At 48.2% G+C, this 14,185-nt stretch overlaps 1 protein-coding gene across 1 annotated transcript in view; it reads left to right on the forward strand.

Annotated features, from left to right (window-relative positions):
• The window catches only part of ANTXRL (ANTXR like), a 112,361-nt gene that overhangs the window by 28,882 nt on the left and 69,294 nt on the right, over positions 1-14,185 (forward strand). Inside the window, exons 2-9 of the mRNA XM_064269093.1 lie at positions 718-789; positions 2,135-2,206; positions 4,909-4,990; positions 5,103-5,136; positions 6,437-6,516; positions 6,595-6,663; positions 7,027-7,111; positions 7,207-7,267. Coding sequence (XP_064125163.1) covers positions 718-789; positions 2,135-2,206; positions 4,909-4,990; positions 5,103-5,136; positions 6,437-6,516; positions 6,595-6,663; positions 7,027-7,111; positions 7,207-7,267 — 555 coding nt within the window. The remainder of the gene's footprint in view (positions 1-717; positions 790-2,134; positions 2,207-4,908; positions 4,991-5,102; positions 5,137-6,436; positions 6,517-6,594; positions 6,664-7,026; positions 7,112-7,206; positions 7,268-14,185) is intronic.

Below are 14,185 nucleotides of genomic sequence, written 5' to 3' on the forward strand. Positions count from 1 at the left end.
GAAGAAGAATTGATGCCTTTGAATTATGGTGTTGGTGAAGAATATTGAGTATACTGTGGACTGCCAGAAGAACAAACAGGTCTGTCTTGGAAGAAATATAGCCAGAGTACCTCTTGGAAGTGAGGATAGCAAGACTTTATTTCAGGTGCCTTGGACATGTTATCAAAAGGGACCAGTCTCTGGAGAAAGACATCATGCTTGGCAAGGTAGAAGGTTGGCAAAAAAGAGGAAGATCCTGGTCAAGATGGACTGACACAGTGGCTGCAACAATGGGTTCAAACATAGCAAGGATTGTGAGGATGGCACAGGACGGGGCAGTGTTTTGTTCTGTTGTAGATAAGGTTGCTATGAGTAGGACTGGACAGCACCTAAGACCAACAGACATCCTCCCCCATTCCTTGGCTACACAGCCCCTACCGAGGGCAACAAACCATCCTGGTCGTCCTGGAGTTCCCTGGATTAGCACTGAATGTCTGTCATCTCAGGAAGCCCCTTAGTCCCTGGCAAATGGGTGCAGATGGCCAACACGCTCAGCAGTCACCCATGTGAAAGTCACTACCCAGGGTGTCCCCTTTGGTCCCTCAAGGTTTGTCACAGACCTGGCTTGTCAAAGTGGGAGGAGCTTGTTAAAGGGCCTGCTGGAATGCTGGGAAAGGCAGAAGCTCTGCTCACTGATGGAGGAACTGGCCCCCTGACTCCCGTCTCATTTTTTTTCAGGTCGGGCAGCGTGAACAATGACTGGATGTACGTTTTCACCTTTGCAGAGGATATAGTGAAGAACGTCATAAAGTACGACTTCTCTGTGCTGCAGGTTTCTCTGTGCTGCAGGGTGCTTTTCCTCCACCAGGCAGAGCACATCCATTTTAGACTCAGTGGGCATAATATCCCTGGGGTGGGGAGCATGGAGCCCTGGGCAGCGTTGTGATGCAAGAGAGGTTAACAGTCTGCACTGATCCCTCAGATCTCAGCAACTCCTTTTGGCTCCTGCCTGTGGGCCAGACCATATAGCAGGGAAGAGCCTATCTTTGAGGACAGGGCTGGGAAGCGAAGTTAGGACCTGGTTTGAACAGTGATGAGGGCCAACAGAAAGGGACAAAGAACTTACCTTGGAAGTTTAAAGAAAGATAAAGAATCTAGAAAAAGTCAAGGATGGCATCCAAGAGGATGTAGAGATGTGAATTGGGTCTTGCATGATGGGGAAAAGACAGAGTGACAGGAACCATTCAGGGGACTTCTAGTGGAGTGAGTGGGGTAGTTTGGCTGGAGAGTAGGGTTAACTCAGGGAGGGCTGGGAATTGAGGACAAGTCAGCTTGGTTCCACAGCCATATGGGCTCAGCATTCCAGGCAAAGGGGCTCAATCATGATTCCAAGGGGAATGTTCAAGATCATGCTGCAGGAAGACGAGCCTGATAAATGAGGGTAAAAAGAATTGAGAATAAGAGCCAGGAGCAGTGGGGAGCTTAGGTTGGAATTTATGGTAGGAATTCAGCTAAAGGGTAATAAATGATAGCAAACCAGAAGAGATTGGCCAGGAAGATGAAAGGGAGGAATGTCTGTGAATGGTTCCCAAGAAGAATAATTTCTTTGAGATGGGAGGAAGGAAGAGGGGAAGAAAGAGGAGGCTGAAAGAACAGGTGAAGACACAAAGTATTTTTCAGAAGAAGGCAGGTGAGTCAGGAGGACCTCATGGAAGCATGGAACCACATGTAGGTCTCTATCTCATTGCATGTGTGTGAGTGAGTGTGTGGGTGGGCATGCAGGTGAGTTAGCATGTTTTCATATGTGTGTGCATGTGCCCGAGGGTGCCTACATGTATATGGATGCATGTGCCCACATTTGCAGTGTGTGTGTAGGTGCATACAGAAGTGCATGTATGTGTAAGTGCCCGTCTTTGGGGGTATGGCTGGCATAAGGATGGAGCAAGATGTCATCCTGACACTCTTCCAGGAAAGCCCTAGAAGTCCCTCACTTAAGTTATGGACACTCCCTGGGTTGGGATGGGCCCCCCAGAAGGGCTCCAGAGTGGAAGAGATGGGGTGGGGAGCAGGGAAATGGCCTACACACCTCCTGGCTGCTCCTACGGTCTTCCCAACCTGTGTGTGTGGCTCTTTACTTGCGTTGCTTCCTCCCTAGCCCAAAGCTGCGGATATCCTTCATCATCTATGCCACCTATGGCACCACCATCATGAAGCTTTCTTCAGACATGTAAGTATCATTCTGACCCCTCAGGCAGGCCTGGCAGGTTGGGCTACAGGGAGAGTGAGGGAGAAGACGTTTCCCAGAGATCCCTCAGTGTCTGCCTTTATGCCCACGCCAACTCCCAGGCCCTCAGACCAATGGCTGTGCTGAATGAACCTGCTAGCACCTGCAGACCCCTGTGCTTCCATGCCCTCTACTTCCTCCATCTTCTCTCCTCTGCCTGGCTTCTATCTATCATGACCCTTTGCCCTTCTCTAGGCTAGTGGTGGAAGGGGAGACAGAACCATGGGGGAAGGGATAAAGAGGCTTTATTGGAGGAGACCTCGACTCCAAAGTAGATCCAGGTGGGGGGGCCCCCGTGAGTGGGGTACTGAACACCAAGCTGAGCTGGATGCCTGAGGAAGGCAGAAGGAGCATGTACCCTTGGTGGGTTGCAGGTGGGCTGAGCAGTGAGGGCAAAGGCCTGGAGGTGGGAGGTCACAAAGATTCTGAGTGCATGGAGACCTGAGGACACTGATACATGCAAATGAAGGGTGCCCAATTCAGTGAGTGAAGCACAAAGGAGAGGTTGAGGACATCTAGGACTGGTGGGGACACCTGGTTTTGTGATGGTAGAGTCACCGTTTAGGATCTTAGCCCAGAAGCCAGCCTGCAGGGCGAAGGTGGTGCCTGTGGGCCTTGCTCCTAAGTCTGGCTCTCAGGAGAAGCAGGGAGTAGGTTGGCCACCCCCTGGGCTAGGGGATGGTTTGGGATGTGTGTGTATGTAGTTTGGGTCTGGGTTTGGGAGAGACCTGAATGGGATGAGGTGGAAGAAAGCAAGTCCATGGGGAAGGACTCTGGCAAGTGGAAGAGAGGGAAGAAGCAGGGTCCCTTGGGCAGTCTGGGGACAGAACTGGTTGGTGGGTTGAAGGAGACCATACCTCCTCCAAGGCAGGGAGGCCACGTTAGGGCCTGGACTTCCAGAAGCTGTGGTAGGGGGCTCTTGGGGACCACCTGGGGCCATTCTGCCCAAGGGAAGGTGACAGGAGTAGCAATGAGAGTGGGGGCTAAGGGGAGTGGAGAGGATGTGAAAGAGAGAGAGAGTGTGTGTGTGTATAGGGGGAGGCATGTACAGGGAAGAAAGCAGCTAGAAGTCAGCCCAGGGCCATAAGGCTGCCAGACCCGTAGGATCCTACAGATGCTTCATTAGAGCTGGGATCAGCCTGGGTTTAGCCATTCTCAAAAGTACCCCTTTGCCCTGGGATGGAGGAGGGATGAGGCCTAGGGCCAGGGTGGGGCCTGGAGGATGGCACATAGAGCAGGGCCTATGGAGCCTGGGAGAAGAAGGAGCCCTGGTGGCTCTGGAGGGTGTGTTGAGCAGGTGGGCCCTGGGCCAGGCTAGGGGTGGTGTTTTTCGAGATGATCCTGTAGGGTGGGCAGGCCCAGGGAGAGTTTTTGTTCTGGACTGCTGGAGGAGAGCAGGGTGGAGGAGGCCAGACAGCAGAGGGGCTGTAATCCCTGATGGTGAGAACAGGGAAGAGGTTGAAGGGGTCCTAGAGGGGCAGGGTTCCCTTCAAGTGGAGTAGTGTTGCTGAGGGAGGCAGGAGCCAGGTGATCTGGCCATGCTCAGAGCTGAGAGGAAGGGGTCACTTGACTGGAGCAAAGAACACAGCCTGGACCAGCAGGGGAGGCTGGGGAAGGATGTGGGGGTGCTCCTGAGAAAATGGAAATCAGCATAAATGTGGCAGGAGGAGGCTGGTGGGGATGGAGGTTAGGAGGGGAGGGTGTTTGTACTGGGTAAGGCAGGGCCTAGGTTAGCCTCCGCTGGGCGTGGGATCCAGGCCTCCTCGCCTTCTGGCTGTGTCTGGGGCTCTTAAATCTCCCCGCACAGCGATGGCCTTCTTCCCGCAGGGTGAAACCCGCCTTCAGGGTCCATGCTCTCCAAAGCCGTGAGGTGCCAGCTCAGGCAGCTCACATTGGATTAGCCTGAACCCATGCCAATCCATCAGAGCTGCCATCAGAGCCAGCCCTGCCTGCCCCCACCAGTCCCATCTGCATTAGTATCAGCTGACATTCCATATCCCCACAGTGACCTAAGGACTGTGGCTTGGTCAATGGCCAGCAGCCTTTGGGGCTTGCTTCTCCCAGCCTTTTGGATTCAGGGGCATATGAACCGAAGGAGCCCTAGCACATGAAAGAAGGACATTTGCACGTCCTCTAGCACCAGCTCAAGGCACAAGGAAGATGAGGCTGGTGGAGACTGCTTCCCATCCAGGAGTCTGCAGCAGTGGGGGAAGGGGCAGGACAGCCTTTCCCAAACTCAGCCTTACCATTGTCCTCAGAAGGTAGTGTGCCCATCACCAGGGACCCTTGTGTGCTTCCTCTCAGCACTGGGCACCCTGCATTCTTGAGTCACAGCTGCACATCTGTGGAATGCTCCTGACCTCCACTGTAGGTGGTCAGAGTCAGGACCTGCCATTGGGTCCCTGTGGTCTAGGTGCCATGAGACAGGGATGAGCTCAGAGGAAGCCAGGCCATGCCCCTGGGGCCAGCACACCAGGGAGAGATAAGGCCACAGCAGTTCCCCCCTGTGTCAGAGATGCAGAGTGCCCTGGGGCCTCTCTCATCCATGCGGGCCTGGGCAGTGCAGGAGGCACCTGACAGCTGAGGTGTACGTCTTAACACTCAACCCGCTCCCTGTACTCTTCCCCCTTTTTTCATTTTCCCAGAAACACTATAGAAGACGGTCTTAACAAACTCCGTAACGTACGTCCGCAAGGAGCCACATACATGCAAGAAGGATTTAAACGGGTACAGACTGCTAGAGCCCTGGGAATATATGCAGGTTTATGAAGTTCTTAGAGCGTTACTTGGGTTATCTAACTCCCTGCCAACCCCCCAACATTTCTTCATGTTGTTGCAGGCGATTGAGCAGATGGAGGTATCGAACGCCGGAGGTAAGGTGACACCTTAGACATTATTATCAGTGTGGAGGACAGAGCCAGTCTTGGACATCACAGAGGTTGGGGTTCAAATCCCACCTCGGCCACTTTCTAGCTCTGAGTCTTGGAGCAAGTTACTTAGCTTACCCCTCTGTGCTACAGGTTCCTCCTCTGTAAAATGAGGATGATAAAACACCCACCCTGCGTGATTTTTAAGAGATAACCCACCTCCATTCTTTGTCCTTTACAAAGATGAGGTGCTTACACCTGGGAGCCTTCGCCGTGCGGTAGTTAAGATTTTGGCTGCTAACCAAAAGGTTGGCAGAGTGAATCCACCAGCCGCCCCTTGGAAGTTCTTCTCTGTCCTATAAGGTTGCTATGAGTTGGAATCGACTCAGTGGCAACGAGTTTTTGGTTTTGGCTTGCACCTGAGGACACTTTCTTCCTTTGACCTCCTGTGGGCTGGAGAAGAAAAGAGAAAGGCCAGGGGACCTGGAGCAGACTCAGGATTCAGTTTGTAGAAAATAAGGGTCTTGATTTTCCCCCTTTGCTGACCACACTCTTCTCTCTGCCACATTTCTAGCTTCTGATTCCTTTTCCTTTCCACTTCTTTTGGTCATTGACATTTGTCCTGTGACTATGTCTGCCACAGTGTAAAGAGCTCTCCACAGCCCAGAGCCAACTTCATTCAAGACTGTAGGGCCATAAGTTTTGTAAGGAGAGGCATGCAGGCCAATAGCTCATCCAGCAAGCCTCCTGGTTTGAAAGGACATTGAGTCGGGCGTATGGCCTGCTACTCAAGTGCCTCTGACTTGAACGCCTCGGCCCTTTAAAGGCCAGCAGGAATTCCTGTAGATGCTGCAGAGAGCAGGGGCCTGGCTCTCCCTGGAACATGCAGGACCCCTGTAGAGTTGAGTTTGGCTACTTCCTCTCTGAAAGTCTTAAGCTTATGGAGTATAATATAGCTGGGGTTTCCCTTCAAGTTGTGCTGTCTGGTGGTAGTGAGGGCTTGGACAGCCTAGTGGCAGGAGCCTGAAGTGGGCTCAGAAAGTGGGTCATAGACTAAGGCCCCTGCTTACTGGAGGAGCCCTCCTCAAAGTCATCCAGCACTCTGGATGGTGAAGGCTGGAGTCTCCATGAGCTGGCATCCCGTGTCCTCAGCCACTTTACCCAGAAGGATGAGGTATATGGGCCCTTAGCTGCACCCTGTCGTGGGCCAGGCTCTGGCCTTGCAGCTGACGGTAGACTAGAGTCTTCTGGAGGTCAGTTCTATTGCCTCCATGGACCAGCAGCTCCCTGTTTCTATCTTCTGCAGGCGTCAAGGTCCCCACGGTAATCATTGCTATGACAGATGGAACGCTGGAACCGAAACCTCTTAAAGAGACTGTGGAACTGGTGAGTTTAGTCCCTCCTTATCAGCCTTTTTCTCCAAGTATTTTGGTGATTTATACTTAATGCCTTTTTTTCTCTTAGGCTAACAAGGTTCGGAGCATGGGGGTGACTGTTTACTGCGTGGGTGTAAAAGAATATTTGCAAGAACAGGTAATTCAGAAGAGGTAGGAAGGGTGCCAATTCTGAGCCTGGTTGGGGGAAGATATCAAAGGTGCTTTTCCAGGGCAGCCTGAGGATGATATTCTAACCCACCTGAAGGGATTTGGGGCAGCAGGTGTCCACTGCGGAAGCTAGTAACACTGTGTTTTGTAAAACCTATGACCCCAGAGTTGAAGGTGGAGTAGTTTGTTCCTCCTTAACAGAGCCCTGCTGGCAGAAGCAAGGCTTTAGCCCTCAGAGTATGACATTCAGCTGTCCCCATGGCGTGATGGCAAGCCACCCTCTCCTGTGCCTGGGAACCTTCTGCATCCCCACCCTCTGGCTGTGAGGCTCAAGCCACCTTCTCTCCCTTAGCTGGACGTGATTGCAGACTCCAAGGAGCATGCCATCGGGGTGACAGGGGGATTCCCAGCCCTGGGAAGTGTCACTGGAGAAGTAAGTGGGAGCTGGGTGTGGAAGGGGGATGGGCGGTTTCTCCTTAGTACTCCCCACGTTCACACTCCATGCCTCCTCCTGCCCCACCTGGCATTCTAGCTTTCGAAAAGGAGCTGTATTCAAATTGTATCTCTGGAGCCTCCCAGTATCTGTGCAGGAGGTAAGAGCTGAGGAGAGACTGCTACAGTCAGAGGCGTGTGTGTGCATGAGATGTGAGGGTGTGCAGGGTGGATATGTGTAAACGTGTAGAGTTTAGGTGAGGACTTGTGAGGGTGCATGTGTGGGTTATCTGGTGTTAGGGTGTATGGGGTGGATATGTGTAAACGTGTGGAGTTCAGGTGAGGATTTGTGTGGGTGTGTGTGTGGGTTATCTGGTGTTAGGGTGTATGGGGTGGATAAGTGTAAACATGTGGAGTTTAGGTGAGCGTTTGGGTGCATGTGTGTGTGGGTTATCTGGTGTTAGGGTGTGTGCAGTGGGTACATGTGGATGTGCGGAGTATATGTGAGCGTGTATGTATGTGTTTGGTGTGGTGGTGTGTGGACATGGACATAGAGATATGTGTGATAGCGATGTGGTGTGAGGGCATGTAAGATTTGGATGTGTGGGGTGTATGCAAGGTATGTGTGTGGTGAGTGTAGGGTGAGTGCATGTGTGGGTGTATTTGGGTGTGTGTGTGGTGTGTGCAAGTTGGAGGTGTGTGCTGTGGGTTTATGTGGATGTGTGGGCTGTATGTGGTGGTATTCGTGAGTCTGTATGTATTTGGGAATGGGTATGGGGTGAGGTGTGTGGGGTGAGTGTATATAGATGCGTAGGGTAGGTGTGTAGTGTGTGTGTGTGTGTGTGTGTCATGTGAAGTGTGTGGATTAAGCATATGTGGATGTGTGGGGTGTGTGGTTTGAGTATATTTGGATATTATGGGGTATATGTGAGGGTGCATGTAGGGCATGGGGTGTGAGGGTGTGTTGGCTGGTATATGTGGATGTGTGGGATGATTGTGCAGGCGTGTTGTGTATGTATGTATGTGTGTGGGTATGCGGGGTATATGTCGATGTGTGCGATTTATATTGGCATATGTGGATATGTGTGTGCAATTTTTTTTAAATCTTAAAACAGAAAGTATAATTTTAAAAAAGGAAAAAAAATTTAAACAGCCCTCAATGAAACATTAGCAGGTGGAACCCAGCAACACGTAAGAAAGACCCATTAGGGGACATCCTAGCAATGCAGGGCTGACTCTGTTTGAAAAACCAGTGTAAGTCACCACCTCAACAGAATGGAGAGGCAAACATGATTATCCCAATGGATGAAGAAAAAGGATTGGACACAGTTCAGCGTCCAACATCATGCCTCTTCTCAGCATTCAGGGAAGTGAAGGGAAGAGCCTTCATAACCTGACCAGGGGCATCCACGAAGAAACCCTCCTGTGCCTTCCAAGAGACCCAGAGCTGGACGGGGCTGTCCTGTCTCATCACCAGGGGCAGGGACCCTCAGGTCACCAGTCAGGAGCCTTGTACTCTGGTGAGCGAGGACAGCCTTGTGCAATCACTTGTGGAAGAAGCCTTCTCTTTGTGGTGAGCTCACTGTGTGTAGGCGTGGACCTTCCTGTCACAGGGATTTAAAGAGTTGAATCTGTTGGAGAGAAAGGGAAAAGTGAGCAGCCTTCACCTCTGGTATCCTCGGGGTTCAGAGGCAGGCTGTTGGGTTTAGCCTTTGTGTTGCTGCACTAGGACTGTGGGTCCAACAGCGCGTGTTCCTATCAGAGCCCTGATACCCACGGGCATACACACCTGAGCAAATGACTGGATATCTGTGACCCTCAGTTTCATCTTCCGTGGACAGGGATAACACCACCACCATCAGGCCTTTTGTATGGGCTAAAGGCAGTAGATGGTACCGTGTCTGGCATAGTATCTGGAAGTCGGTTGGTGCTAACAAATGGTAGCCAGTACTAGTATTTCTGTCATTAGCTGTGGCCCATTGTAGCTCTCCTCCCTGCCCCTGTCTCACTGTCAAGCTCAGACCCCTTTAGAGTGGAGGTGGTGGTTAAAGAAAGTTGATGATAAAAGCCTCTCCAGCTGAGCCAGCCGTTGGTGAAACCTGTGTCCTTATGTGCTCTGACCTGTAAGCCTTAGTGTGAGGGGTGGAGGAGGGGGTGGGGCCTATATTATAAAGGGTGGAGGAGGGGTGGGGGGCTATAGTATAATGGGTGGAGGTGAGGGTGGGTGCTTGTAGTATGAAGGGTGAAGGAGGAGGTGGGGGACTGCAGTGTGAGGGGTGGAGAAGGGTGTGGGGGCTGCAGTGTGGGGGATGGAGGAGGGGGTGGGGGGCTGCAGTGTGAGGGGTGGAGTAGGTGTGGGGGCTGCAGTGTGAGGGGTGGAGGAGGGGGTGGGGGGCAGTAGTATAAAGGGTGGAGGTGGGGCTGGGGGCTGTAGTATGAAGGGTGGAGGAGGGGGTGGGGGCTGCAATGTGAGGGGTAGAGCAGAGGGTGGGGGCTGCAGTGAGGGGTGGAGGAGGAGGTGGGGGGCTGTAGTGCGAAGGATGGAGGAGGGGGTGGGGGCTGCAGTGTGAGGGGTGGAGGAGGGGTGGTGGCTGTAGTATGAAGGGGGGAGGGGGTGGGGCTGCAGTGTGAGGGGTGGAGGAGGGGGCAGGGCTGTAGCATGAAGGGTGGAGGAGGGGATGGGGGGCTGCGGTGTCGGGGTGGAGGGGGTGGCGGCTGTATTATGAAGGCTGAGGAGGGGGTGGAGGAGAGGGTGGGGGGCTGTAGTATGAAAGGTGGAGGAGGGGGTGGGGCTGCAGTGTGGGGGGTGGAGAGGGGTGCCGGCTGCAGTATGACTGGTAGAGGTGGGAACAGGGCCACTATATGAGGTCTTGAGGCTGGGGCTACAGAGTAAAGGGTGGAGGTGGAGAGAGGACTGCAGTGTGTGAAGTAGGGGTCGGAGCTGGGGGCTGCCCCACAGTAAAGAATAATCAAAACTCAAAAAATTGAAACTAAGTTTATTCTGAGCAGTTATTCTGTATACATGTAATGGAGACCATTCTAATTCTAAAACAACAAATGGCTCCATGAAAGCTAGTTACAATGAAGAGCTTATGAAGAGAAGAGGTGTAGGAGCTGCTGTGTGAGGGGTGGAGGAGGGTGTAGGGGCTGCTGTGAGGGGTGGAGCAGGGTGTGGGGGGCTGCAGTGTGAGGGGTGGAGGAGGGGGTGGGGGCTGCTGTGTGAGGGGTGGAGGAGGGGGTGGGGGCTGCAGTGTCAGGGATTACAATGCAGCTTATAAAGAGAAGAGGAAGAAGAATAGAAGATCACCAAGTGGCTAATCTAACGTGATTGACTGAACTCTGTCCTTCCCTCCTTTCTCAAACAACTGATATTAGGTTACTGGGTGGTGTCTGGCCTGGCTGCCCCTTACCCCATAATTTACACAAATCTTTAAGTGTAGTGTGTACATTTTGAAATGATAAAAGGTACTTCATCTCTCAGGAAACAAAGGAAATTACCTAGTTACATTTTTTGAATTAGATAAACTCTGAGCTAGCTTATGGTTAACAAATGTCATTGTCACAGAGGGGCTTGTAAAAGATTCAATCACTGTGTTAAACTGAGCCTCAGTTTTCTTACTATTAACACTCCTTAAAGCCAGGAAAAAAAAAAAAAAAAACAAGTTAATAGTTTTGGGAGTCAGGCTTTTACCATTAATTTTTGGTTTCATGGGTAAGAAAACCCCTTAATATGAAAGTAAGATGTCTGTTATTAATTTTTTTTCTTTGACATCTCCTCCATTTCTGGTCATGATTTAATTGGAATCCTTGATCAATTGAGTGTTGAATGGGCACCACATAAGTTTTTCCGGTCTTGGCAATCATAGGTGTTGCTTTTTGAGATACTAGTAGTGTATCAAGGAGCCCTCGCAGTACAGTGTTTAAGAGCTTGTCTCCTAACCAAAAGATCAGCAGTTCAAATCCTCCAGCCTCTCCTTGGAAACCCTATGGGGCAGTTATACTCTGTCTTACAGGGTTGCTATGAGTTGGAATCAACTGGAGGGCAGCAAGTGGTGTGGATGGGCGATTAGTGTAGCCTAATCCTTCTTGTTGTTTCCTTAGCTTCTTTGTTCTTCCTCTAGTTGGAAGGAGACGGTTTCCTTTACCTTAGGTAGCTCAGCTGCTCACAAGCTTTTAAGACTCCAGAAACCAAACAGCATAGTAGCTTTATAATAATATAAATATCAAAAAGGGCAGAATACATAAGCCAACGGTCGGAAAGACTGGTCTGGGCCACGAACCCAAACATTGTAACCATGAAAACAAATCTCAAAAAGATGTGAAAAGAGCATCTCTACTATGAGTTTCTGCTAAAACTGTATCTCCATGTGCTTGTGATTAGGGATTGTTGACATAGATACAACAATGTGCTTTTACCCATGTACAGACTGCTCGTGGGAGGCAAGTAAATGGTCAAGAGGTAATCTCTTTTATAATGTGATTATCTTTGATATTTCAGAGAGAGAGAGGATATAACGTCACCTAGATTATTAACAGAGCCATCTAATTCTAGAGCCACCCTGCCTAACATCATTTGCAATCTTTTTATATATATATACGTATATATATACACACACACAAGTTGTTTTGTTGTTTTGTGCTGGCTGTCAAGTCAATTCCAACTCATAGCAACACTATAGGACAGAGTAGAACTTCCCCACAGGGGTTTTCAAGGCTGTAAATCTTTATGGAAACAGACTACCACATCTTTCTCCTGCAGAGCTGCTGGTGGGTTCAAACTGCTGATCTTTCGGTTAGCAGCGAAGTGCTTTAAGCGGGGCTCCTATTGTACCACCAGGGCTCTATAAATATACACAGTTTATTTAAATGAATTGCAGTAACTAAGGGTGCCATGGTTGTTATAGAGCAGTCAATCAATGTGCCTTTTGTCAGTGTACCTTGATTTGATAGCAGTTTAGTCAGTTTGATGGCCTTCAGTCTTTGTCATATTTCTCATTTTCCTTATGGTTAATTGATTAAGTATGTTTTCATACAGTACAGCATAAATTATGTAATAAAAACAAGTCTAATCTACAAGTAGAAAACAAACCCATTAGTACTCAATGGTTTACAAAAAATAAAAAATGTGTCAAAGACAATGAACAAAAGCCAGAATTCAGTGGCCTACAAGGGATTGCCATGATTTCCTACTGAAACATAAAATATCTCTGTATGCTCACTCTGGTGTCACAGTGGTTAAAAGCCCGGCTGCTAACCAGAAGGTCAGCAGCTTGAATCCACCAGCCACTCGTTGGAAACCCTGTGGGGCAGTTCTACTCTGTCCTATAGGTTCGCTATGAGTTGGAATTGGCTTGATGGCAATGGGTTTTAACAGGTTTATGGTCACCCTCCTCTCTAGCAAAACAACCTCAAAACAGAGTTTTTCTTGATCAAAAATACGATTGTTCATTATTATTTACATAGGTGCAGCAAGAATAGTAAATTATCACATAACTTTTTAAATCTGCTTTGCTGGAAATTTTCATAAGAAACTTCAGATTAAACTTGTAAAAGCCTCCTGAGGCCAGGAAGTTGAGCCAGGAACTTGCCGCCGGATCTCACCTATAGTACCCACAGGTTTGAATGAGTTCCTTTTTTCTCAAGGACCCCAAATATCATAAAGTTTCTACCTCTGCCAGGAAGTGAACTTCCTCATTTACCTGTAACACTGGGAATCTTGTAAATCAGGTACCGGATTAGATTTCCTGGAAGGGCTTTGTAAACATCAGCTCCATAAAGTCAATCTTAGTCCCTTAAAGTATCTGGTCTTACCTGATTCTCTGAGTATCGTTATCAAATATGACATTCCAGTCAAAGCTTGGATATATAACTGAGATTTCCAGTTATGCTGTGTTATCAAGGGGGACAGATTTTTATTGAATTTATGCAAATAGTTATATTGCCATAAAAATAAGAATATTTATTAAGAGTTTTCCAATACTGGAGCAATCAGGCAGAGAGAGAAGATAAATATTTTATTTTTGTTTGCATAAACATATTTATTAAATTGTTATAAATTATAGATAGCTTAGGAGAAAAGAGAAAAGATATTTCTTATATCCAGAAAATATCAAGACATCAGCTATATTTCATACAGAATTCATAATAGTCCTTTTGTCCACTCAGTCCAATTTTGGCTCCTTCTCCTGAATCAGCAGTCCCATGAACCCATCAGCTTCTCCACAGGAGTTCTAGAATTCTTGATTTAGTCCAGTGGTATAAGTAGTGCCATTTAGAAATTTACATCCAAATATATGGCATATTCCTTTCCACAGGACTTTTTTGGTGAAATACTCTGGCCTATGGTTTATTGCAAGCATAATGATGATTTAGGACATCATCAAAGTAAGAACTATCTGCAGATAATAAGACTTAAAAATGGCCATAGTTAACTTACTAGTAATATTAATTTGTACAAGTGAAAGATATGATGAGAATTCATTACAAAAGTAATGCAAAGCAAAATAAGGTCACTCCAAAAAGCTTTAGATAAAATCTCTAAACATAACGATTAACCTTATTTTGAAAAAAGAGTGGACATTGCATTTAATTTATGAAAATGGAGAGCCACAATCTTTAGTGAGAAAAGAACTTTAAATATAACATAATATGAATATAAAGCATATAGTTAGGATATACAAAAATATACCAAGATTATCATGTTTCTAAACATCTGAATATTGATAAAACTCTATAGGAATGTAATGTAAATCCTCAGTTGAAATCTGATGCTAGATTTAAAGAAAGAAAATTGCAACCAAGTTAAGAGTTTAAAAAAAAATGAAATTTTGACTGATAATATACTTTCATTATCTAATGTCAGGCAAAGCAGCACCAATATATCATGAACAGTATGGACAGGACACTCATAAATTTTAACCTGAAGAAAACTAAACACATTCCTGACTTGTCAACACTTCTCATGCAATTCATAACATTTTTAATAAACCTTATTAAAAAAATAAAAGACACATTGCTGTCAAGTCAATTCCAACTCATAGTAGCCCTATGGGACAAATTAGAACTGCTCCATAGAGTTT

This window comes from Loxodonta africana, chromosome 16 (genome assembly GCF_030014295.1).
Source record: "Loxodonta africana isolate mLoxAfr1 chromosome 16, mLoxAfr1.hap2, whole genome shotgun sequence".
In the NCBI taxonomy this organism is placed as follows: domain Eukaryota; kingdom Metazoa; phylum Chordata; class Mammalia; order Proboscidea; family Elephantidae; genus Loxodonta; species Loxodonta africana.